The sequence below is a fragment of the Puma concolor genome, chromosome D4 (assembly GCF_028749965.1).
Source record: "Puma concolor isolate L17-30 chromosome D4, mPumCon1.1.hap2, whole genome shotgun sequence".
Classification (NCBI taxonomy): domain Eukaryota; kingdom Metazoa; phylum Chordata; class Mammalia; order Carnivora; family Felidae; genus Puma; species Puma concolor.
The window spans coordinates 25,019,211-25,046,492 of record NC_141679.1 but is presented as its reverse complement, the minus strand read 5'-3'; the positions used below and the strand labels follow the sequence as shown (position 1 = coordinate 25,046,492).

Sequence of the window (27,282 nt, the reverse complement as noted above, 5' to 3'; positions counted from 1 at the left end):
GGAAGTGTTAAAATACAGCAGATTTTGAAAACCTGTGCCTGGCTTCTATCACTTAACACAATGTTTTCAAGGTTCCTTCATGTTAAAGCATTTATTCGTTCTCCCTTTTTATTGCTGAATAATATTCCACTGTGTGGGCATATATCACATTTTATTTCTCCATTCATCAGTTAATGAACATTTGGGTTCTTCTTTTTGACTATTCTAAATAATGCTCTGTGAATAACTCAGAAGGTTTTGTGTGGACATGTGTTTTTGTTGAGTGTGTACCTATGAGTGGAACTGCTGGGTCATGTTGTAGGTCTATGTTTAACTTTTTGAGGAACTGCCAAACTATTTTCCAAAGTGGCCGTACCATTTTATATTTCCACCAGCTATGCATGAGGATTCCATTCCCTGTAACATTTGTTATTGTCTGTCTTTGATTATCACCATCCTAGTTGGCTGTGAAGTGGTATCTCATCGTGATTATTTGACTTCCTATTGCGCAAACAGCAGTTCTCAGTGTGGTCTGGGGGGGTCCCCAATACCCTTCTAAGAGGACCATGAGATCAAAACTGTTTTCATAAGATTTCTGTTATTTGTATTTCTCACTCTAATTCTCTTAAAAATCAACAACACTTTTTCAGAAGCTGTAAGATGTGGGATATTGCAACAGATGTGAAAATCCAGTTGTCTTCTGTTATGAGACTAAAGTAATCTGCAAAAATTTAAAACTATGCTACTCTTCACACTGGGGAAATATAGTTACTTTTTATAAGAATGTTATTTATATTGACATGTAATGAATTTATTATTTTTAAATGAATACTTAAAGATGCCTCAGTTTTAATTTTTAATATAGCAAACATCAGTAGATATAACCTGCATAAACAAAAACTCAGGTTTCAAATTTACAAAGTGGTATATCCTAAACCAAAAATCGTTATAAGGAGAGCATCTAATAGATTAAATAGGTACTTACAACATTGAGGATTGACTCCACTAAGTTGTCATTTCCTCTTGCCTAGAAACTTAAAGTAGCTTGTTGGTGAGTCTCCCCACTTCTCTGGCTGCTCCCTCCCAGACATTCATTCACTCCTACAGCAGTCTCTGAAAAAAACATTAATCAGATCATGTTACCCTCTACTTGAAACTAATAGCTCCCCATTGATCTTAGACTTTCATAACATGGCCTTGAGGCCCTATGTGCTCTCCTGCCAGGAGAGCACACCCCTGATCTTATACTCTTCATTGACCCAGAGTTGGTAGGAAATGGTCAGGTGGGGATTTTTCTCTTCCACAGCTGTCAGCAACATCTGAGTTCTACCTACCTCTCCATTCTGATGTGTTCTTTCCTCCTTGGTAGCTTGACTCTTGTCATACAGACTTTTTAGTTCCTTGACCGTGTTGTTACATTTTTTTCCCTGCCTCAGGACTTTGCAGTTTGTTCTTGCTACCTGGAATGCCTCCTACTCTGCCTCTTCCCACTCATCCCTTAATTTCCATGCAAAGATCACTTTCTCAGAGAAGTATCCTTGATTGTCTAGACTAGATTGGTATTCCCTGTTGTATTTTTTCACAGCACTCTGTTTTTTGATCGTAATTCATCAAAATTTAGTATTTATGTGATTATTTGATTAATGCTTGTTTCTAAAACTAAAACTAAAGACAATGTATGATTGTTCATCATTGTTACCAAAGCCTAGCACGTAGTTTGGGCTCAGTAAATATTTGTTTACAAATGAATCTAGACCATTATGCACATTAATAGGTATTTAATAATAGCTGCCAGTTATTGAGCCTTTATTGGGTGCAGTATATACATAACCTCATGGCTTCCTGCCCTTCTCACAGCTTTGTTTTAAACTGCTCTTCTCTTAGGTTACCACTTTCGAAGCACAACTCTTGAGTGCTTCAGAATGTTCCACTTGTTTCTGGTTGCTGGAACGTAATTCTTCTACAATAGCTTTTCTCAGCTGATCATCTCCATCTGAACCACAGAACACAGAATGACTGTCGTGTGATTATCCATTTTTCTCAAAGATTGTTCACAAGTAATAAAATTTCAAATGCATAGGAAAGAAGTTAGTACAGTCAGTAGTGTGCTGGTAAATGTTTGTCAACCACTTCTTCAGGAAAGTCAGCACTGAATTGTAGTGTTTGCTGATTATCACGGTGTAAATACTCTTACCCTGTCAGAAATTAAGCTACCAATATTAAAACTGGCTCTCAAAATTCCTGAAAACTTAGCAGTCTGAGCTGGTAGGAGCTATTGATTATAGTGGATAGATAACCTTAAGTTATATGGATACCTGCCTTAAGGTGTCTATATGGTGCTTTAAGGTATCTCTATATATAATTGGAGGTGCAACTATACTGGGCCTTCATGTCCATTTACTTATGTTATTATTTATGATTGCTTTCAGAGTGACCATATAATCCACAGAACTGAAAATATTTATTCTCTAGCTCTCTACAGGAAGTTTGCTGACGTCTGCCTTAAGGCATTAGGGCTTACTATTCTAGATCTTGTCATGTTAGTGCTCAAAACCTTTCTCACTAGAAAATTTTACCATGGCTTAAGTATAGTGTTGTTCAGTGGAAATTTAATGTAAGCCTCATGTAACTTAAATTTTTCATAGTCACTTAAAAGAATACTGAAAATTTTTTTTATTGTGGTTAAAATACACTTAACCATTTTTTAAATAGGTTTTCTTAACGTCCATTTTTGAGGGAGGAAGGGAGAGAGAGAGAGCGCACACCCCTATGTGTGGGGGAGGGGCAGAGAGAAGAATGAGACACTGAATGGGAAGCAGGCTCCAGGCTCTGAGCTGTCTCAGAACCCAACGTGGGGCTCAAACTCATGAGCCATGAGATCATGACCTGAGGTGAAGTTGGATGCTCAACTGACTGAGCCACCCAGGCACCCCTTAAATACACTCAGCCATTTTTAAGTGTGTAATTCAGTGACATTTTTGTACAACCATTACCACCATCCGTCTACAGAATTCTTTTCATCTTGCAAAACTGTACCTTATTTATTAAACAATAACTTTATATTATTCAACAATAACTACCCATTCCCCTCCCACCAGCCCCTGGCAACAAGCATCGTACTTTCTGTCTCTGAATTTGACTACTCTAGGTATCTCATAAAAGTGGAATCATAAGTATTTGTCCTTTTAAGACTTATTTCACTTTGTATAAAGTCCTCAAGTTTCATCACTGTTGTAGCAGATGTTAGAATTTCCTTCCTTTTTAAGGCTGAATAACACTGTATTGTATGTACTTGCCACGTTTTGTGTATCCATTCATCGGTTGATGGACACTTGCATTGGTCTACCTTTTGGGTATTGTAATTTTAATAATATGTTTTGTTTAATCCAGTATATCCTAAATATCATTTCAACATGTAAATAGACTTTAAAAATGAGATATTTTACCTTTTTTTCATACTAAGTCTTCAAAATTTGGTGTGTATTTTATACTTACAGCACATCTCAATTTGGACTAGCCACATGTGGCTACAGACTTCTGAATCACATAGCACAGCTAATAGAGTCTTCATGTTTTGCTCCCTGCCAGTCTCTTCTCTATTATTCACTGCATTTCAGCCATCTGTATGTCTTTCTTCCCCCAAATATCACTCACTAGCTCTTTGCCTCTCTGGGCCTTTAACAATGCTGCTAATGATAGTAACATAATATTCTAGGCTTATCAAGGTGTAATACAGTACCTTTTTTTTTTTTTAAGTTTCACAACTTTATTTATTTTTTAAATGTTGGTTTATTTGAGAGAGAGTACAGGTGCCTGTGCACACCCGAGCAGGGGAGGGACAGAAAGATGGGATCCCAATCAGGCTCTGAAGTGTCAGTTTGGAGCCCGATATGGGACTTCATATCACGAACTGTGAGATTGTGACCTGAGCTGAAATCAAAAGTCAGGCTCTTAACCCACTGAGCCATGCAGGAGCCCCAAGTTTCACAACTTTATGATGAAAGTATTATTTACCCCCTCCCCCTTTTTTTTAAATGAAGAAACAGACTCAGGTTGATGTGATCAAATTCATTTAACTATTAAATAGTGGAGCCTAGATTCAAACCCGGTGACTAACTTTGGAGCTCACACCTAACCACTACTCCAGGCTGCCTTGACTTTTCTCTGGCTGGATTTAGAGCCTTAAAGTTTATTTATTTATATTTTAAAAAGGTTTTATTTAAATTCCAGTTAGTTATTACACAGTTTAGCTAACATATTATTAGTTTCAGGTGTACAATGATTAAAATTTATTTAAATGTTTATCAGAGTTTGATTGGATTTACCAGTTTATCAGAGTTTGATTGGACTTACCAATCAAACTTACCAATTATTTGTGATACCATTTTGTGATTATATGGACTTTATCCTCCCTACCCCATACTGAATTTGCAGGGGTAGGGGCTGTCTTGCTTACCTCCTAATCCCATGGTGCTTGGCACATACTGAGTAATACTGGTATTTATTGAGTGAGCAAATAGTGTTTTAAAGATTTATTTGCAATATTTTGTACTTATTTGAGGATATTTTTAACTGTGATTTGCTTACAAAAACGTGATGTTTATTTTTAGTGTAATTAAATGTCTAATGGCATTATTTCAGTTTTTTCTGTGAGAACAGCTTCCACTATTTAAAAATATTTTTCATTAAATTCGGATTGGAATTTTTTTAGGGACTAAAGTTGATATCGTCTGTAAATCTGTTTGATGCAAAAAGTTTTGGGTTAGCATACAGAACGTTCCATTCATTATAGGTATCATAATGTGTATATGTGTGTTCCTTTGATTTGCAGAATATTTTCATTACCCCAGAAGATCTGAACTCTGTTTTTTCCAGGTAGATTTTGCTATTATGAGCTAGTTTGATGTCTTCTAGATATGACAACATAGACTGCTTGGTTTACTTACTTACTGGTTAAGCACCTGCTATAGAATCTAGACCAGGGTGTAATGGATTTGATAAAAAATTTCATAGCTTTTAAACTCTTGGAGATTCTGCCTAGAAAAGTATTTATCTGTGTACTCATATATAATATTCTATTTATTCTTGTTAGGCAGATGGATCGTTACCCACACTTTACTGTCTTCATTTGTTTGTTGTCTTTCCATATTGGCATATGTGGAACTAACTTATTCCACTATTATTTATTAATTATTCATAAAAGTTTTGTTAGTATTTTGAGAAAGGGGGAAATGTATATTGGCATATTAATGTAAGTATATTGAAATGTGGTCTGCAGTTTGGAGAGAACATGGACTCTGGAATTGGAGAGATCTTTGAGCAAGGTGCTTTTACCTTTGAGCCTCATTGGCAACATTTTTTTTTTTTTTGATTTAACTTTATTTTTTATTTTTTAAAATTTACATCCAAATTAGTTAGTATATAGCGAAGCAATGATTTCAGTAGATTCCTTAATGCCCCTTACCCATTTAGCCCATCCCGCCTCCCACAACCCGTCCAGTAACCCTCAGTTTGTTCTCCATATTTATGAGTCTCTTTTGTTCTGTCCCCCTCCCTGTTTTTATATTATTTTTGTTACCCTTCTCTTATGCTCATCTGTTTTGTCTCTTAAAGTCCTCATATGAGTGACGTCATATGATTTTTGTCTTTCTCTGACTGACTAATTTCACTTAGCATAATACCCTCCAGTTCCATCCACATCATTGGCAACATTTTTAACATGTGATATAATGCTTCACTAGATTGTTTGGAGGGTTTCATGAGATAATATGTATAAAGTACTTGGCTCAGAGTTACATGCTCTACTTGTATTGGTTTCATTCCTCCTTCACCCTTTTGTTAGCTAGTGAATGGAGTCTTAATTTTTTACAGTAGAAGGAAGCTTTAATAGTATCCTAGCATGTGAATAGTCGAACATTTAGTTTGCTATTCTTTGTCAGATTTAAATCATAGAAACTCTTAAAAATATTTTATGTATTTTATGTAAAAATATTTTATGTGTATTTTATGGATAATGTATCATATTTATGGCTGAGTGTTCAATTTTATAAGAAGGTGCCCTTTTCCTATGTAGTTGTCTGTGTCTCTCGTTATTTCTCATACTTGACATCTTTGTGTAAGATTTATGCAATGTTTTTTAATGAGAATACTAACAAGGTTACTCAGACAGACATCAGGTATTTGGAGAGATAACTGGATGAGCTATTACATAAGATGATTTATTGAATATGGAGTTTTTTCAAGAGATCTTAGCAATATTGAATGAGGAACTGATTGAAAGACTTGGTGACTTAGAAAACAAATAGCAAATGTTTGAATGCAGTATATTATTAGATAACTAGAAAATTCTTGCTGAATGCTATTAATATGTGGTTCTGCAAGAAATACAATTAATATGTATGTTTTAGTATTCAGAGTTTCTTTGTAAAGGTTGCAAAGTGTTTCTACTTGCCCCCCCCCCCCCCCCATAAAAGGCAAGGTTCGATTGTGGGATATTTGTAAAGGATGATAGTTTTTCTTTTAGCCAACTTAAAATCAGATTAACTTAATTTTAAATGGTTATAATTCAGTTTATACTCACATAATTGGGTTAGAATGTAGAGTGCGTGTGAGTACTCTGCCCCCAGGCATTTTGCATATATCTCTTAATTCTCCCATCAACCCTGCAGAATAAATATTACCTCCATTTTACTGATAAGGAAACCTCAGGCCAGATAACAACTTGTAAGTGGCAAAACCAAGATTTGAATTCAGGTCTAAATGTTTCAAAAACATTCTTTGTTTCTTACCAGTTTGTTCCCTCCCCTCACTGCAAGTGTGTGTGTGTAAGTGTGTGTGTGTGTGTGTGTGTGTGTGTGTGTGTGTGCGCGCGCGCGCGCACGAGAGAGAGAGAGAGAGAGAGAGAGAGAGAGAGAGAGAGATTTTCTTCCTCCAGTCAGTCAAGAACAGGGAATCAAGTGAAGTGGGCCCTGAACAGCTGAGATTGTTCTCATAAAAGTTGATATCCTAAAGCATACATTTTCATTTCAGATTATCTCAGCATTCTATTTTATTTTATTTATTTTTTTTTTTAATTTTTTTTTCAACGTTTTTATTTATTTATGGGACAGACAGAGACAGAGCATGAACGGGGGAGGGGCAGAGACAGAGGGAGACACAGAATCGGAAACAGGCTCCAGGCTCTGAGCCATCAGCCCAGAGCCCGACGCGGGGCTCGAACTCACGGACCGCGAGATCGTGACCTGGCTGAAGTCGGACGCCAACCGACTGTGCCACCCAGGCGCCCCTCAGCATTCTATTTTATATGGGTTTCTAATTCTTGATTACCTATTTGCCTCTTGCTCCCCTTAAAAATAGCAAATTTAGAGGGAAGAGGAGGTATGCTGTCAAGCTAAGAACTGACAGCCTGGTAAAAAAGCAGATACAGGACACCTTAAGAGTGAATCTGGAACAGTATCACTGTATTGCAGAACAGCAATTGATATATGCAGCAGTAACTCAGCACTATCAAAAAGTTTCATTATATTCAGTAGAATGTAAAATAATTTTGGTGATCACACAGGGGTAAACTTCGGTTAGCTGGATAATCGATAACATCTGTCTTTGGATGATGTTGAGAGAAGTGGCTCCCGACTGTTTTGTACATGCTGGGTTGATTTCAGACCATTAACTTAAATTACTTACTTGATTTTGATTCTACTGGTTATTGGGAAAATGTCTAGTACTTCAGGTTTTCAACTGTTTGGCCCATTGGTTATTACTGTAGGTTGTCAGTGCAAGAACAGAATAGGAAACTTACAGGAAATATGGATCCTTAGAGGCCTATTCTAGCATATATTTTTCATTTTGAGTTAGTGGTTGCCACGTGGGCCTAAGGACAAAAATAGGAATATCTATCTATCTAGTTTAGAAATAACTAAAGGAAATTACAAAAATCTTTCCTTTATGGTTAAGATTCTTCCCTAGATAGATGGAAACATTTTATATAATTTGTTGCATAAGTTTTATGTTGCTGCAGAGGAATAATATCTGTGGACTGTCTAAAACAGCTTTGACAATTTTCAAGATTGCTATTTTTTTCTTCTTTTTTTAATGTTTATTTTTGAGAGAGAGACAGAGACAGAGACTGAGTACAAGTGGGGGAGGGGCTGAGGGAGAGGGAGACACAGAATCCAAAGCAGGCTCCAGGCTCCAAGCTGTCAGCATAGAGCCCAACATGGGGCTTGAGCTCACGAACCATGAGAACATGACCTGAGCCATGAGAACATGACCTGAGCCGAAGTCGGACGCTTAACCGACTGAGCCACCCAGGCGCCCTCCCCCCCCTTTTTTTTCTGTCAATAGTGTTTAGTCTCTGATTTTCTCTTGTTCAGTAAAAGTGTGATATAATAAATAAAACAGACATGGAGGTAAAAGTTCAAATGTTAGAAATGTTTTTGGAAATTTTGAAGCCACTATAAGCTGAAACTATTTCCCTCTACCTAAATGGTTCAGAATAAGAGTTTAAGGAAATCTGAAGTATGCAGAGTTTGGGCCTTTCTATCAAAACATAACATTGTTTACATTGATCATATTTGGATTAAAGTTTTCTAAAATACAGCATAGAGTATTGGAAAAGCATATCATATCTATTTGAAATGGTACAATTAAAAGTAAGGTTTATTCACTTTTGTTTTAAATGGAATGGCAGGCAGCTGAATTGAATTGTTAATTCCTTGGTTTTTGCTAGTTTATTCCAAGCTTTGGATAATTTACTCAGAATAGTCACTTCAGTTTTCTGTAATATTACATTAGTCTTCTAGTTGGGTTCATAGTGGTTCTGATGTCTCAGTTGTTTGACATTGGTTCAAAATTTACAATTTATTTTTATAAGAACTGGATTATAATTGATAGATTCTACAGTTTCCCTTTGTCTAGTACCAGAGGTATAGTTGAACTCTCTCACCATTTCTAACATGATGTTTTCCAAGTTTGACTATGAAGTGCTATGAACTCCTACTCCAATTGCCTTAGGTGCCCCTGAGAACCAAGAGTTCCATGAGATTGGAGGATCCTATTTCAACAGTGCTGGAATTCTGTAAGAGAAAGTGTTTTTTTATGGGTCTGTCAGGACTCGTTTGGTTTCTGGGGGTTTTGTTGTGAGGATTGAATGAGATAATGTGTGTATAGTGCCAGGCACATTTTTGCTGCTTAATCAAATAATGATTCATGTAAATGCTTTTTCAACTGTGTATCATGCATCTAGTCTGTCCAGAAAGCTCTGATTATCCTTCAGATACTGACATTAGGAGGATTCCAGTCCTTAAATATTACTAAGGGCTCAACTGAACTATTCACTGCTGTTCTTTAAGCTTTTGAGGTTATGGCTCTTTTGTGTCACCTGTCTTAACTGTCTCTGCCAGATATGATGCTCACAGGCAACACCATGTCTTATTTTGGGGTGATCGTCTCTGTTGTGATTTCCATGTCTTGTATCTGGTCCACTACCTAAAACTAGAGCATCTTCATCTTCAGTTCCTTTCAGATAACCTACCACAGACAAGGTATATATGTTAGTTATGTTAGCTTCCTGGCCAGTTGAGTCCTTTGAAATTGGAGTGCCCAGGAAAATTGGTCTCCTGTGTTTTGATTTCTTTCTGTTTCTCAGTGTAGGGTATTCACAATCAACTATTATACCTATTTTTAATTGATGTATAGTACAGAAGAATGCACCCATCATGAATGTACAGTTCCATGTATTAGCACAAAGGTCCAATCCCGCAGAAGTCACCTTGTGATCCCTTACAGCCACCACCTCCCAGAGGTAACTACTATCCTCACTTTTGACATTATGGATTTTGTCTCTCCCTTTATAAAAATTTTATATATAAATGAAATCACACAATTTATCTTTATTTGTGATTGGGTTTGCTCTGCATTGAGGGATCCATAATGACATGTGGCTGTAGTTCATTTGTTGTCATTGTGTGTAATATCTTAAGTATACCACAGTTCTGTAGTTAAAGCACAGTTGGATTGTGTAATGTTTTTGGCTAATAACAAAGAATACTGGTTTGAGCTTCCTTGAACATGTCTGTTGGTGTACCTGTGGACACATAATTTGTTAGATAAAATACCATAAGTGAAATTGTTGCGTCAGTAGGGTAAGCATAGGTTCAGCTTCTACTTCAAAATATTTTTCCAAAACATACCAATTTATGTTTCTACCTGTAATGTATGTGGATTCCACATCCTCTACAACACTTTCCTGGCCTTTTGAGTCGAATCATCCTGTGAGTGTATCACTGGTTTTAATTTGAAGTTACTTGATTGTTAATTAATTAGGATAAGTACCTTTTCCTGTGTGTTAGCCATTTAGCTTTTATTTTGTGAGTTCTCGTTTTAGTCTCTTGATAATTTTTTAATTGGGTTTTGACTTGTTGATTTGTACACGTCCTGTATGAAGTCTGGATTCAAGCTCTCTTGATTGTTGGTGTTTTAGGTATTTTCTCTCTGTTGCTTATCTGATAATGATAGTTCAATTTATTTTGCCTTTTCTTTTTTAGTGTTTATTTTTGAGAGACAGGGACAGAGCATGAGTAGGGGAGGGGCGTAGAGAGAGGGAGACACAGAATCTGAAACAGGCTCCAGGCTCAGAGCTGTCAGCACAGAGCCCGACGCAGGGCTTGAACCCACGACCGTGGGATCGTGACCCACGCTGAAGTCTGGTGCTTAACCATCTGAGCCAGCCAGGCACCCCTGCCTTTTTTTTTTTTAATGGTTACATCTTTTTGGATACCACTTAGGAGATCTTTTACAGTTGTACCAGAACTTTATTGACTTCTCTTGTTGGTACTATTTTATTGCACGATAGTGTTTAAAAAAAAATTTTTTTTTTTAACGTTTATTTATTTTTGAGACAGGGAGAGACAGAGCATGAACAGGGGAGGGTCAGAGAGAGGGAGACACAGAATATGAAGCAGGCTCCGGGCTCTGAGCTGTCAGCACAGAGCCCGATGTGGGGCTAGAACTCACAGACCGCGAGATCATGACCTGAGCCGAAGTTGGCCACTTAACCGACTGAACCACCCAGGCACCCCTGCACTATAGTGTTTAATTTGCATGTGGTCATAGTACATGCTTGGTTTAACTTGAAATATGTTGACTTGCTTTATGGCAGAGTATATGGTCTAATTTTATAAATTTACTTAAAAAGGATGTATATTCTGCATTTGTTGAGTGCGGTGTTCTATATGTTACAGTTAGGTCATTTGTTAATTATGTTCAAATCTTTTTAACTTTTTTTTTTTTTTTTTTTTTTGGCCTGTTTTCTATCAGTTACTGAGGTAAATGTGCTGAGATCTTATTGTACTACTTTTGGATTTGTCTGTTTTTCTTTTATACTTTTAAAGCTTTATCTTGTGAGTTTAACACTTCAGCATGTTGAAATGACCTAGTTGCTTTTGTATTAAAGCCTGTTTTGTTGATTAGAATAGCCTCAGTAACTTTCTTTGGTTACACCCATTCTTTGTATTTTTTCTTTACAGTTTTGGTATATCACTTTTAAGCAACGTGAAGTTGTTTAAAAAACATTTTTTTTTAATATTTATTTATTTTGGGGAGACAGAGATGGAGTGCAAGCAGGGGAGGGGCAGATAGAGACACACACAGACACACACAGAATCCGCAGCAGGCTCCTGGGTCTGAGCTGCAGCACAGAGCCCGACGCAGGGCTCAAACCCACAAAGCGCGGGATCATGACCTGAGCTGAAGTCGGACGCTCAACTGACTGAGCCACCCACGTGCCCCAACATGAAGTTGTTTTTAAATCCAGTCTGGTTGTCTTTTTAACATACTGTCTGTTAATGTAATTGCTGCTAAATTTGGTTTACATTTACCATTATACTGTTTGATTTTTATTTTTCCTGTTTGTTTTATACTGTTTTTTTAATTTTGTTTTGTATTATTTCATTTATCCCCTTTATTAGGTTGGTAGATGTAAGCCTTTTTTACTATTCTTCTAGTAGTTATTCTAGAGATTATTTTATGCATTTTAATTTATAAAATGTCTAAATTGTTAAGTACTTGTACTTCTTCCCAGTTAGTGCAAGGACCTTAGAACAGTTGAGCTCCATTTAATGCACCTCTGGACTAGACTTGACTTTCTTATAACACAAGGCTATATTATTAGTGCTTTATACAACCAATTTTCATTTTGATTTACTGGTGTATATATCCTTTCCAATTTTTATTCCTTCATTTAGGATCATTTTCTTCTGTCTGAGGAACACATTAACATTTCCTGTAGTCTGTGTATGCCAGGTAACAAAATCTGTTTTTGTGTGTCTGAAAATGTTTTATTTTGAGGGATTTTTTTTTTTTTTTTTTTACTGTATGTAAAGTTTTAGGCCTGTTATAGTTTTCTTTTCTAAATTTTTAATTTTTTTAATTATGGGTGATTTCAAGTCAAAGGAGTAGATACAACAATAAGTTACACCTTCAGGAATCCTGTACTCAGCTTTGACTGTTGATCTTAAAGGCAGTCTTGTTTCAGGTATACTTTCCCTTAAGGTACCTCCCTCTTCCTCATCATTTTGATGCCTCTCTCATGTATTATATTATTTCATCCCTTAATATTTCAGCATGTATCTCTAAAAAATAAGGAGCCTTTTTAAAAGACATCAATACATTATCCTGCCTTACCAATGAATAATTCCTTAATTTAATCAGTTCAAAATTTCCCTGTTGACACAAAATGATTTTTTAGCATAATGATAGCATGAATTTATTACATTTTTTTACTTTTTTCAAAAAATTTTATCTTTTAGAGCAGTTTTATATTGAGTGGAAAGTAAAGGTTCCATAACCCCTGCTCCCCCTCACCCCCGCACTCCATAGTAGTACATTTGTTACAATTTATGGACCTCAACTGACACATATCACCTAAAGTCTGTACTTTAAGATTCACTCTTGGTGTTTTTACATTCTGTGGGTTTTGACAAATGTGTAATGACAGGTACTCTGCCTGTTCATCTTCCTTTCCTAACCCCTAGCAACCACTGATCGTCATAATTTTGCCTTTTCTAGAATGTCGTATTGTTGGAATTATACAGTATGTGGCCTCTTCAGATTGGCTGTTTTGACTTGCTAATATGCATTTAAGTTTCCTTCACGTCTTTTCATGATTTTATAAATACATATCTATTTAGCACTGAAGAACATTCCATTGTTTGGATATCCCACAGTTTATTTATTCACCTGAAGAGTATCTTGGTTGTTCCTGAGTTTTGACAGTAATGAATAAAACTATAAACATCTTTTTGCAGGTTTTTTGTGTGGACATTAGTTTGCAGCTTTTATCATTTGTCAATACTTCTTAGCTTCTGATTTTCTCCTTTTGTGTGGACATAAGTTTTTAACTTCCTTGAGTAAATGCCAAGGAGTACAATTGCTGGATCAAATGGTAAGAGTATTGTTTGGCTTTATAAGAAGCTGCCAAACTGTCTTCCAAAGTGACTAAACCAAATGGTACATCATCAGCATGAATGAGTTCCTGTTCTACATCCTTGCTTGCAATAAGAGTATGGTGCGATCTCCTTGTTTTATATTTTAGTTCCCTAATAGCATATGATGTGGAATATCTTTCACAGGCTTGTTTGCATTTTGTATTATCATCTTTGGTGAGGTATCAAAGTCTTTTGCCCCTTTTTTTTTAATTGGGGTATTTTAATTGGTTGTTATGTTGAGTTTTAGTTCTTCATATATTTTGGATAACAGTCCTTTATCTGATGGATCTTTTGCAGATAATTTTTGTCAGTCTGGTTTGTTTTCTCATTTGCTTAAAAAGACTTCTTGGGGGGCGCATGGGTGGCTAAGTCGGTTAAGCGTCTGACTCTTGATTTCAGGTCAGGTCATGATCTCCTGGTTCATGAGTTTCAGCCCCACGTCTGGCTCTGAACTTGACAGTGTGCAACCTGCTTGAGATTCTCTCTCTGCCTTTCCCCAGCTTACGCTGTCTTTCTCTCTCCCTCCCTCCCTCCCTCCCTCCCTCCCTCCCTCCCTCCCTCTCCCTCCCCCCTCACTCCCCCTCTCCCTCTCTCTCCCTCCCTCTCCCTCCCAAAATAAAGAGATTTCTTTCTGAAGTGGGATGTGGGTAAGGCTCATACATTGCAAGGGACTGATAGATTGCTTGTTTTTGTTGTTTTTCTTTTCCAGTATCTATGCCATTCTTTCTTTTCCTGCCTTGTTGCCTCGACTGGGACTTTCAATACTATGTTGAGTAGAGTAGGGGTGATTGAGTGTTGAGTAGAGTAGTGGTGATTGTGGGGGTAGTGGTGATTCGGGGCAGGGGGGGACATCCTTGCTTTGTTCCTGATCTTAGTGGGAAAGCATTCAGTTGTTCACTGTTAAGTATGATGTTAACTGCAGATATTTCCTACATGCACTTTATCAGGTCTAAGTGGTTCCCTTTTATTCCTTTTTTTTTTTTTAATTTTTAAAATGTTTTTAAATTTATTTTTGAGAGAGAGAGAGAGACAAAGCATGAGCGGGGGAGGGGCAGAGAGCGAGGAGACACAGAATCTGAACCAGGCTCCAGGCTCTAAGCCATCAGCACAGAGCTTGACGAGGGGCTTGAACTCATGAACCATGAGATCATGACCTGAGCTGAAGTCGGACGCTTAACCGACTGAGCCACCCAGGAACCCCTCCAGGGTTTTTTTTATTACCCAATTTATGGTCTATCTTGGTGAGTGTTCCTTGTGCACTTAAAATTTCTACAGGTTTTTCTTTGCTTTTTCCTCCTTAGCAACTCATTTGTTGAGGACTTTTTGCATGTGTGTGTGGTTGTATCCTTTTGATGACATTTAATATGTTTCTTTATCTACATTTTGGGGAGCATCTGTTATACCTAGAGCAGGCAGTGGTCCTTACACTTAAGTGTACATCAGAATCATCTGGGAAGTTTGTTAGATTATAGATTGCTGAGCCCCATCCCTGGGGTTTCTGATTTGGTTAATATGGGGTGGGGACTGAGAATGTGCATTTCCACCAAGTTAACCTAGTACTAGTGAATGCTGCTCATCTGCGGACAGAACTTTGAGAACTATAGCCCTGGTGCAGTTTTGCGACCTTGTCATTAGTGACATTTTGAATTGGATAGTTCTTTGTTGTTGGTGCTGCCCTGGGCATTGTAGCGTGTTTAGCAGCATGTCTGGTCTCTACCCACCAGGCGCCAGTGGTACTGACCCTTATTGTGACAAGCAGAAATGTCTTCAGACTTTGTCAAATGTGTCCCAGGGTTGATAGGGACACTCACCCCCATTGGGTACCACTGCTATAGGGTAACTGGGAAGAACTCTCATGTCCATATCTGTAAGTTTTTTTCTTTTATAATAGTTAGATTCTCCTTGGAGACACTATAATATTATAGTCTTCCTGCCTGATGGTGAAGGCCCCCCTCCCTGCATTGTCTCATCGATGTGAAGTGAAGGGGGAAAGACTGACAATGTATTATGTCTGCGTTTAATCTTCATTTTAGTGTGTACTCCTGCTTTCAGTGTGCCTTGTGCGTTCTTTAGTCCAAGGACTTTGTTCCCTTTCTAGAGAGGAAGAAAATCCTCCAGTCTTTTGTTGGGCTTGAGGAAGCAATTGCTTGCTTAGAGTATGTGTCTTGTTTCTGAGGCTTTGAAGTAATCATCATTGTTTTAAGCCTTAGGCATCTCTCACTTCATTACCCCCTGCCCTCAGCTTCTGGGGGTACCAGTATTGGTCTTCTGGGAATTCTACATATGCTGGGGACTGATCTAGCTATTAGCTTTCTGCATTGCCAGTTCAGGGTTCAGTTCTCTTGGGTCTGCTAAATTAATTGACCCAGGTGTCCAGCTGATGTCCAGCTTTAAAATTGTCTTCCATTTGAGACTAAAAGGTCTCAATTTGTTCTGTCATCTCTTTTTGCTAATCCTATCTCTGAAAGAGATTTGTATCTGGACTACATAAAGAATTTTTGCAACTCCTTAATAAAAAGACAAGTCAGTTTCAAAAAGGGCAAAGAATTTGGATAGTTCTTTAAAGAAAATGTATAAGTAAGCACATGAACAGATATTCAGTGTCATTAGCTATCAGGAGAGTGCCAGTCAACACCACCAGGATGGCTATAATTAAAAAGTCAGGTAATAAATATTGGTGAGGATGTGGAGAGATTGAATCCTTATACACCACTGGTGGGAATGTACAATGGCACAGCCACTTAGGATAACACTCTGGTGGTTCCTCAAATGGTTAAGACAAAGAGTTACCATATGACCTGGTAATGCTACATCTAGGTATATACTCAAGAGAAATGCAAACCTATGTACACACAAAAACTTGTATATAAATGTTCATAGCAGCGTTATTTTATAAGAGCCCAAAGGTGGAAACAACTCAAATGCCCATCATTTGATGAATGAATAAACAAAACATCATATATCCATACAATGGAATATTATTTGGCTGTAAAAAGTAATGAAATATTGATACATGCTACAACATGAACGAACCTTGAAAACATTATGCTAGGTAAAAGAAGCCAGTTACAAAGACCACATATTATATAATTGCATTTATGTGAAATGTCAAGAATAGAGAAATCTATAGAAAGTAGATTAGTGGTTTCCTAAGGGTTGCAGTGATGAGGGAATAGAGAGGTGATACCTAAAGCGTACTGGTTTCTTTTAGAGAAGATGAAAATGTTCTAAAATTGTGTGATGATTGCACATATCTGTAAATATACTCAAAACCACTGAACTGTACACCTTAAATGGACAAATTGTATGATATGTGAGTTATACCTCCTTAAAGCATTGGAAAATCCTTTACTATTTTAGTGGGGATTTGACAGAATGTAAATATAGATGTATTTTTTTAGTCTGGCACCTTACCTTCAAATCCTAAAATATGCCAAAATGCTATATAATTATAGGTTAGACAAACTTTCAGAATGACATTGGAAGGATATTAAAGATTCTGAAAAGGTAAGATTTTCTTCAAGGTTAAGAAACACAAGTCTAAATTAATCTCATTTTACATATAAAATAGATTATTGTTTAGCTGGGTAGATTGGTCCTTGAAGTCAGACTTAGGTTTGAATCCTAACCTGGCAGTTAATTAGCCAAGTCATGAGAGGAGAGGGCCATATTAGAACCTTAACCTCTCTTTGTTTCAGTATCTGAAATAGGATTAAAAACCATCTATCTCAGAGTTATTGAGGATTAAAAAAGCTAGAGCAGTAGTAGCTACTATTTATTGACCCGTCAGTGTGCCTGATACTTGCATTTTATGTACATTTTTATTCAGTCCTTAGAAAACCACATGTTCTGCTCATTGTATTGTTATTATTTCTAGTAGCTACCAAAGGGAGAAATGAGATGTCAGTAATAGAATGGTTAAATTGTTGATTGGCCAAATTATTGATATGGTGTTTTAACAAAGATTTTTTAGTTATTTTGAAATTGCTTATTGTAGATAAAAGGAGAAAGGTCATATATTTTCAAATGAAGGAGAGTTCAGATGGAAAAGCTCCAAAATATTTACTGCAGCATAATTTTGCATTAGCTTTATGAATTAAAAAAAAAAAAAACAGTTGCTTACACTGAATGTTGTAACTTGATTATGGAAAATTTCATTCATACACAAAGGTAGAGTGTGATACGAACTTCTCATTTTCAACAATGATGGACATACAGCCTATCTTGTTTTATTTATATCCCTGTACGCTTTCCCTTCCCTGCCTTCTGCAAGATCTTATAAAATCTCAGAAATTATCTAACGTGGGGGTGTCTGGGTGGCTCAGTCGGTTGAGTGGCCGACTTTGGCTCAGGTCATGATCTCACCATGGCTCATGAGTTTGAGTCCCACGTCTGGCTCTGTGCTGTCCGCGCAGAGTCAGCTTCGGATTCTCTTGTCTCCCCTCTCTCTGCCTCTCCTCTGCTCATGCTCTCTGTCTCTCAAAAATAAATAAAACATTTAAAAAAGTTATTTAATGCATCGTCCCACTCATGACAACCAAAAATACTCCTTATATTTCTAAAACTTCCCTTGGTGATAGTGCCATCATCTGTTGAGACCCACTTTTGTAGGGTATTGGGGTAGAGTGGTTTAAAATGTAATTCTTTTCCAAATTTGGAGTGATTCCCTGAGGTAGTCTGTTCATGTAAATTCCTTGGCCTACTCACATGTCCTGATTTGGACAATGGAGTAAAGCCTAAGCACACAGGTGATTTTTATAAAAATATGAGAAAAGACTGATCTAACAGAGTAAATAAGGGTGTTTTTTTATGGTATGAAGATCTTTTTTCTGTGTTTGCATGTTATTCTTGTCCCTGGAAATCCTTTCTTCAGGTTTTCTTGGCTACTTCCAAATCTCTTTATTCATTGGAAAGCTTTCTTTAACTGCCCTTGTGCTTCCTCTCTCTCTGTACTTTGTGGTTTATTTGACTAACGCTGTGGAACTGTTTTCGTTCAGGGAAAGACTTTTGCTCTGTATCTTTGCCATATGGATAATACTTTGTGTGTGTGTGTGTGTGTGTGTGTGTGTGTGTGTGTGTGTGTGGATAATATTTCTTGTTAATAAATGTTGAATGAAAAAGTTGGGGAAGAAAGTAAGTATGGAATGCCAAGAATATGACGGTGGCTCTATATGTATTCAACTAGAATGGAGCAGGACTGGAGATGGACATTTGAGGCATAGATTATTGTAAACTGGGTAACAGCTATGTGTGGCTTGAACTACATTTAGTACCACTGATACAGAGAGAACAAGGATATTGGGAAGAAATGAACTGTTAGGACTTAGCAGAAAGTTCAATATAGGATATGTGTACTTACAGTAGAACCTTGGTGTTAGAGGTGAGTGAAATGTTAATACTCATTTCCTACTAGGATCAAGATACTGACAGAGAAAAGATGTATCTTTGTATCATTTGAATTACTGCCATATCTGTAGTAGGGGCCTTTTTGAGGTACCGGTAGTTATTAGACTGGGTGGTGCTATGCAAACACCTGTAATAATATTCACTTTGTTTTTTTATCTTACTTAGTTCAAGGAAGAAATCTCTAAACGTTTCAAATCACATACTGACCAACTTGTGTTGATATTTGCTGGAAAAATTTTAAAAGATCAAGATACTTTGAGTCAGCATGGAATTCATGATGGTCTTACTGTTCACCTTGTCATCAAAACGCAAAACAGGTATGTTTTTAGAAGACACGGAACTTTAAACTGTGAAAAAATGTTTATACAGTTAACCCTTGAATAATGCAGGTGTTAGGGCCAGCAACTCTTAAGCAGTCAAAAATCAGACTATACTTTTTGACTCCCCCAAAACTTTAATAGCTTACTGGAAGCCTTACTGGTAACATCAGCAGTTGATTAACACATGTTTTGTATGTTATACGTGTCATGTACTTCTTTCATACTATAAGCTAGAGAAAAAAAATACATTTATAATACTGTATTGCCTTTATTGGAAAAAACCCAAGTATAATAAGACCTATATAGTTCAGACCCATGTTGTTCAAGAATCAGTTGTATTTCTTTTTAAAAAATAGCCAGTCTTTAAATGGCTTTCTCTGCCATTACTATTCAAATAGTTTAAAATTCATTTATTTGCTGCTATTGGTAACAAATTAAAGAAGAAAAAAATGAATGTGATACAATAATGCTGATGCTTACACATTTGATATTTTAGGGACTTCCTCAGTATTCAGTCATATCTAAATTATATGAATTATAGGACAAATTATGTTTTTAGCTATGCTTTTTGTTTTAAGGGAGATTTTTGGACAAGTTCAGGGGTGTCTCATCTCCTTGGCAAACCACAAATGAGTAGCCATATTTCACTATCAGTTTTTAAGAGACCTTTTTACTGTGTATCACTAAGAAAAAATATTGCCAAAATCAATCTGTTGGTTTTCTTTTCACTTGAAATTTTTATATTTAGTGAAGGAGCTCTTTCAGACTTGTTTTTGGATATGGTAGTTTATCAATATTACTCTTCTGTGTACATACTGAAAAAATATACGTGAGATAAATTGGTTAAATTCTTCCTAACACTATCACATTGAGTGATTCTTTTGAATCACATTGTGACTTCATAAGCATTCAGGTTTTTGCACATGTGATGAAACTCTGTACTGTGTGGAGTTTGTGGTACAGCATTTCATAAAAGGTGGCTACAGTATTTTCTCCAGGAATTTCTTCCAAACTACTGATGCCCATTCTGCAAATTTTTATGCTAGATTTCCACCCCCCACCCCCCCATAGCAAATATTTGCTTCACTGATACAAAATTCATTCCTTCTTTTCCTGTTTCTGTGCTTTTCTGTGTACACAGTAACTTCACTAGTACCATTTAATGGTGAAATCTTTCTGAAGACACTTTATGTGGTATTAAATACAGCATGTCTGGTATAATCATTCATTTGAAGTCCTACAGAATACATATGTGCAGGCATGGCAATTGATGACTGGTTGTCAGCAATTGTAGGACAGATTTTGATTTCAGAAGCGTTATAATGAAAAAAATGTACATCTTAGAATCAATGAAAGAAGCAGTGAGTGTGATTCAGGACTCTTAACTGGTATCACATGGAAGAGGTTTCCTATAAAGTATCTTTATTTTTTTACCTGAAGATAATATTAAGTAATTATATCCATACAAGTTATTACTGGTATTGATTTTTCAGCCTGTTGTTGGTGAGGTCTCTTTATTTCTTTTAACAATTTCAAGAGGCTGAGTAGAACTGCCCCTCCCCCCACCTCCTCAAGAACTTAGAAGAAGGTACATAAAAAGTTGCTTATGGGGGTGTCTGGGTGGCTCAGTAGGTTAAGCATCCGGCTCTTGGCTTCAGCTCAGGTCATGACTTTGAGGTTCATCGGGCTGACAGGGCAGAGCCTGCTTGGGATAATCTTTCTCTGCCCCTCCCCCTCTGCCTCTCCCCTCCCCGTGCTGGCTGGCTGTCTCTCTCTCTCAAAATAAATAAATAAACTTTAAAAAGGTGCTTATGTAGTCAAGCTTTGTGGTGTGACTGGTCGTTGATTTCTCTTCTGTGAGGTGACCTATCTCCATATCTTACATTATCATGATTGAAAGTAATGAAATACTTAGGTGCATATACTGGAGGAGAAGGGGCAGTTGAAGGGTAGTTTAAATTGTATTAGGTTTTACTATGTTTCATTATAGTTCTTAATGCTGTTATCTCAGGGTATTTACCTTGTAATTTGAATTGGTCTGAAAACTTACACTTTTATTTCTGAGAATTCTGGAATTTCAGAGATTGTTTTAAAAATAATTAGCTCCACTGTATACACCATGATATGATTACTTTTCCTAGGCCTCAGGATCATTCAGCTCAACAAACAAATACCAGTGGAAGCAATGTTACCACGTCATCAGCTCCTACGACTAACTCCACATCTGGTTCTGCCACTAGCAACCCTTTTGGTTTAGGTAAGTGTCTTTAGTTATTTTATAGGGATAGGGAAAAAAAACTCCTTTTCACCAAGGGTAATTTTGGATAAAATAGAATGAAACATTAAATCATTTCCACAACAATGACTATAACTTCTATAACTTACTTCTTTAATTGTGGGTATTAAAAAAGTAGTTAGGAATACAGATACGCTTGGATAATTTATGTTTGCATTTAACAAATGGTAAATAAGTGACTTTTTTTTTTTAAATAATGAAAGTGATGTAGTATATGTGTACCTGATCTGCCACATAGTTGAATCTGAGGAAGATTAGCTAATTGTTGATCATAAGCTAACCCCCTGAATATAATTTTCTTATTTGTAAAGTGAAGGACTCAGACTGCATCTGTGTCTTGAACACACAGAGGAGGGCTGGGGCCTGGGAGTAAGTAAGTGGGTTGGCTAAGGAGCTCCTGCATCAGCCAAAACCGTTTTTTCTTTCTTTCTTTCTTTCTTTCTTTCTTTCTTTCTTTCTTTCTTTCTTTCTTTCTTTCTTTCTTTCTTTCTTTCTTTCTTTCTTTCTTTCTCTCTTTCTCTCTTTCTCTCTTTCTCTCTTTCTCTCTTTCTTTCTCTCTCTCCCTCTCTCCCTCTCTCCCTCCCTCCCTCCCTCCCTCCCCCCTCCCCCCCCTCCCCTCCCCTCCCCCCTCCCCTCCCCCCCTCCCCTCCCCCCTCTCCCCCTCCCCTCCCCTCCCCTCCCCTCCCCTCCCCCCCCTCCCCCATTTTCCCTTTCCCTTTTGTTCTTTTTAATGTTTATTTTTATTTTTGACAGAGAGGGAGCGTTCACAGAAGAGGGGCAGAGAGAGGGGGGACAGAGGAGCCAAAGCAGGTTCTGCTCAGAAATCAGAGAGCTTTCTGCAGGGCTTGAACCCATGAACTGTGAGATCATGACTTGAGCTCAAGGCAGACACTTAATTGACTGAGCCACCCAGGCCCCCTTACTTACTAACTTACTTATTGAGAGCGTGCAAGCAGGGGGTGGGGCAGAGAGAGAGAAGGAGAAAAAGAATCCCAAAGGGGCCCTGCTGCTATCAGTGCAGAGCCCAACATGGGATTCAGTCTCCCAAACTGTGAGATCATGACCTCAGCTGAAATCAGTAGTTGGTTGCTTAACCAACTGAGCCACCCAGGTGCCCCCAAAACCACTTTTCTTACATTAGTTTTATACTGAGGTTCTGTGGAAGGTTTTGTTGGGGAAAAACAAGTATTAGAAACTAACAGACGTTGAACTAGATAGATAAATGGCACGATGCTTCTTTCAGTTCTTAAGTTGTATGATAAATACAATAGTACTTTGAAATGACATTTAAAAAAATATATAGTTTTTACCTATCAAGGATTATACCTTTGCTTCATCCAGAAAAAGTTTCTTAATAATTCAGTTTTTTGCCAACTATGTTGGAAACATTTCAGGGCATGGCAGGGATTCACATTTGCCTTTCTTTTTTTTCTTAACTTTTACATTTTTGCTGCTCTTGTTTTCTAAAAATGATCATAGGTTGAATGTGTCTTCTTTTGGTATGTTTTAGATGGCAAAATTATTGACATGAACAATTCTAGAGAGATTAGGATGAAATGATTTCATGTTTAGAGTCATGAAAGGTATTGTTGAGGTAAATCTCTCTCCTCTTTCCTTATTTTAAAGGCAAAGAAATTGAAGCCCAGACCAGCTTTTAGTTAATTTGAGGCCATATATCTCCCCATTTCCTTCATTTCCAGTCTCATTCTTACTCAGTTGCTTTTCTTCATCAGTTATTCCATTTAGCCTATATCATAGGTTAGCCTCTTTTTGGTGCCTGTTCTCACCAAGGTCTATCCTGGATGTAAATGCTACAGAATGCCACCACTGCCCTTTCCTTAGCTTTCCTTCTTTTTTTTTTTTTTTTTTTTTTAATTTTTTTTTCAACGTTTATTTATTTTTGGGACAGAGAGAGACAGAGCATGAACGGGGGAGGGGCAGAGAGAGAGGGAGACACAGAATCGGAAACAGGCTCCAGGCTCTGAGCCATCAGCCCAGAGCCTGACGCGGGGCTCGAACTCCCGGACCGCGAGATCGTGACCTGGCTGAAGTCGGACGCTTAACCGACTGTGCCACCCAGGCACCCCATCCTTAGCTTTCCTTCTTAGCCGTCTTTGGAAGAGGCATTTTCTGTTTTGTCTGTATTTCCCTTTCACTAAGTTTGCTGTGCTCTATTTTTTCCCGCATCAATTTACTGAAAATTCCTTTGATAAGGTCACCATTGACTACTTAGCTTGCCAAATTTAGTGACATAGTTTTGTTTTAATTTAGTCTTTTACAGCTTACCAGTCTCTTCTTGAAATTTCCTTTAACTCCTGATAACTGTTTTTCCCTGGTTAATTTTCTGACGGTTTTTTTCTGTCTCATTTGTGGGTCTTTTTTTTTTTTCCTGGTCGCTATTGTTCTCCAGAGTTCTGTCTTGTCTTCTCTTACTCTACTTATTTTACCCAAGTGACATTATCCTCCTGTGTCTTGGTGACTCTTAAGACCTTCAGCGCTTCTGAACTCCACGTCTTGTGTTCAACCCTCCTCTTCGATATTACCTGATGTTCTCTAAGTACGTTAGTCTGTTTGTGTTTCCTCAGAAAACAAAAGAAGACAAATGCAGAAACTCTTATTTTGCCTCTCAAACTACCACCTGTCCCCCACTAAATCTCTTTCCATACCTCTTCTTCTATCCCACCCCATGCACTTATTCCCTGTTTGACTTCCTTGAATGAATGCATTTGGTAGGTTATATAATTTTACAAAGTTAGCATTTTATGATAAGCACTCAGTCATCTTCTTGGATCTATTAGGTTTCTCCATGTCTTAATTCCTCTAAAGAGACATCTGTTTCCATTGTATGTCCTGGCCTTTTCTCTCCTTGATTGGCAACAGCTCTGTTCTAACTAGAGTTTATAGGTGGTTTATAGGTTTACTTGTTAAACTTAAACCAGTTTTCTGGAAGGAGGTCATTTAGAAGTATAACCCAGTATATATTTTTCATCTCTTCTTTAATAGGGCATATTCTAGGGTGTTTCTCTGACACTAGCCAATTCTCTAATACCATCTGGGTGTCTAGTAGCTCAGTTCTGATGGTAACTACCTGGAGCTAGTGTCAGATCCCACAGATTTAAAGGACTTAGTCCAAGACTGCCTCTGCTTCAGATACCAGTCTAGGTCTAGACCACCTGTTGATCTGACCTGCAGGCTATAAATTGGGGAGTCTCACAGTTCCCCTCCAGGTTTGATAATTGCTAAAATGGCTCACAAAACTCAGGAAGACACTACTTATGTTTACTAGTTTATTATAAAGGGTACACTTCAGAAATAAACAATGGAAGAGAAGCATAGGGCAAAGTATGGGGATGTGGGAGAGTTGGGGAGGTCTGGTCATATCACCCTAATAGCACCTAGAAGTGTTCACCGACATGGAAGTTCTCTGAATCTCATTACTCAAAGAGTTTTTACAGAACTCAGCCTTTAATCTATCCCTTTTTCCTCTCCTTCCTGGAGGTTGGTGGGTGGGTCTGGAAGTATCAACTCTTCTGTCACTTGGTCTTTCTGGCGACCACTCATTCTGAGGCTAAGTGCCCCACCCTAAATGTTATTTAGCATAAATGGTGTGTGATCTAAAGGGGCTTATAATATGTAACAAGACTCTCCCTTCACTCTGGAAATTCTAAGGCATTTAGGATCTCTGTGCCAGGAATCTGGGATAAAGACCAAAAATGTGTTATACCAGGGGCGCCTGGGTGGCGCAGTCGGTTAAGCGTCCGACTTCAACCAGGTCACGATCTCGCGGTCCGTGAGTTCGAGCCCCGCATCAGGCTCTGGGCTGATGGCTCAGAGCCTGGAGCCTGTTTCCGATTCTGTGTCTCCCTCTCTCTCTGCCCCTCCCCCGTTCATGCTCTGTCTCTCTCTGTCCCAAAAATAAATAAACGTTGAAGAAAAAAAAAAATGTGTTATACCATACAGAGGAAATTCATATTTTCGTTGTATCATTTCAACTTAAATATCAAAGTGAATAAATTTCTGGCTAATTTTAATTACAGAAATCAAACACGTATTTATGAAAGTAATAGGAATTCTCTGCTTTAAAATGGTTTTCTGTTATGGACTGAGTCAGTTTTGCATTTTCATATTTTAGCACAATCATGTTAATGATAAAATTTCTGAGTTTCACTTATGTGTCTTTTTCTTTTATCTTAGGTGGCCTTGGAGGGCTTGCAGGTCTGAGTAGCTTGGGTCTGAATACTACTAACTTCTCTGAACTACAAAGCCAGATGCAGCGACAGCTTATGTCCAATCCTGAAATGATGGTCCAGATTATGGAGAATCCCTTTGTCCAGAGCATGCTGTCAAATCCTGACCTGATGAGGCAGTTAATTATGGCCAATCCGCAAATGCAGCAGTTGATACAGAGAAATCCAGAAATTAGTCATATGCTGAATAATCCAGATATTATGAGACAAGTACGTGGAAAGTTAACTTCAGTTCATTTAGCTAAAGAATTATGCACTTATTTCTTATTTATTTTTCTATGCTTAAGGAGCTTGCCTTTTATAGATGGCTAAGCTGCAAAAAGAAATCCCAATATTCAGGAAAACTCAACAATGCACTAACTTGGACTGTTTGAACTTTGCATTTTCTGCTATATTTTAAAGACCACTGTAAATAATTATTTTGCAGATTTAAGAAAGAAAAAAAAATCTGATTCAGGAGATAGGCATTCACTTAATAACAAAGTGCTTCTTTCTTGATGTTATTTGAATGTTACATTGAGGTGAAATCCAACAGGAATTATTTAAAATAATTTTCCGATTTAAATATTGAAAACTGCTAATTCATGGAATTAGAAAACTTGTAAAAATCAGCTGTGGTTGCTAACAGCTAAATTAATTGATGTGTATTTTGGGTGCCTTTTTATACGGGTATCTTTTTCTTAGACATTGGAACTCGCCAGGAATCCAGCAATGATGCAAGAAATGATGAGAAACCAGGACCGAGCCTTGAGCAACCTAGAAAGCATCCCAGGGGGATACAATGCTTTACGGCGTATGTACACGGATATTCAGGAACCAATGCTGAGTGCTGCACAAGAGCAGGTGATGATAACAGTGGCCCGAAGGCTTGGGCACAAGGGGAGCTCCTGTTTTAACACAGATATGTGTGTGATTGAAGGGTACTTTTATATGGGGAATATGATTGTCATTAAAAAAGAGTTCCATGTCTGTTATTTAAAACAAAACCTTATTCTTCATGATTTTTGTGTCTTTTGTTACAGTTTGGTGGTAATCCATTTGCTTCCCTAGTGAGCAATACATCCTCAGGTGAAGGTAGTCAGCCTTCTCGTACAGAAAATAGAGATCCATTACCCAATCCATGGGCTCCACAGGCTTCCCAGAGTTCATCAGCTTCCAGTGGCACCAACAGCGCTGTGGGGGGCACTGGTAGCAGTGCTGCCGGTGGCACTGCTGGGCAAAGTTCATCTGCACCAAATTTGGGGCCTGGAGTAGGAGGTAGGCTCCTAACAGCTCACACTTTTTTTCTTTGTTGTCCTCACTTATGTGAATAATGAAAGCATTTCTTATACTGTTCTTCTTTGTGCTTCCGTGTGTGTGTGTGTATGTGTGTGTGACAAGTAGCTTTTAGGAGTTATCTTTTCATGTTGCAAGCTTTTAAATGGAAGCTTTAAATATGTAATGATTAGTATAACACTTGTGTGTGTTACAGTGGGAAGGGTTACTGAAGATTTCCAGAGTCGGTTTTATGTTTTTATATTCTCGTAAGATGGTTTTGGGAGAAGTGGGTG

General features: G+C 37.6%; 1 protein-coding gene across 2 annotated transcripts in view; it reads left to right on the top strand.

Annotated features, from left to right (window-relative positions):
• UBQLN1 (ubiquilin 1) overlaps window positions 1-27,282 on the top strand; it is a 45,742-nt gene that overhangs the window by 4,893 nt on the left and 13,567 nt on the right. For both annotated transcript variants that reach the window (XM_086685078.1, XM_025931685.2), the window contains exons 2-6: window positions 19,035-19,186; window positions 21,331-21,446; window positions 25,680-25,942; window positions 26,417-26,575; window positions 26,755-26,989. In XM_086685078.1, coding sequence (XP_086541204.1) covers window positions 19,035-19,186; window positions 21,331-21,446; window positions 25,680-25,942; window positions 26,417-26,575; window positions 26,755-26,989 — 925 coding nt within the window. The remainder of the gene's footprint in view (window positions 1-19,034; window positions 19,187-21,330; window positions 21,447-25,679; window positions 25,943-26,416; window positions 26,576-26,754; window positions 26,990-27,282) is intronic.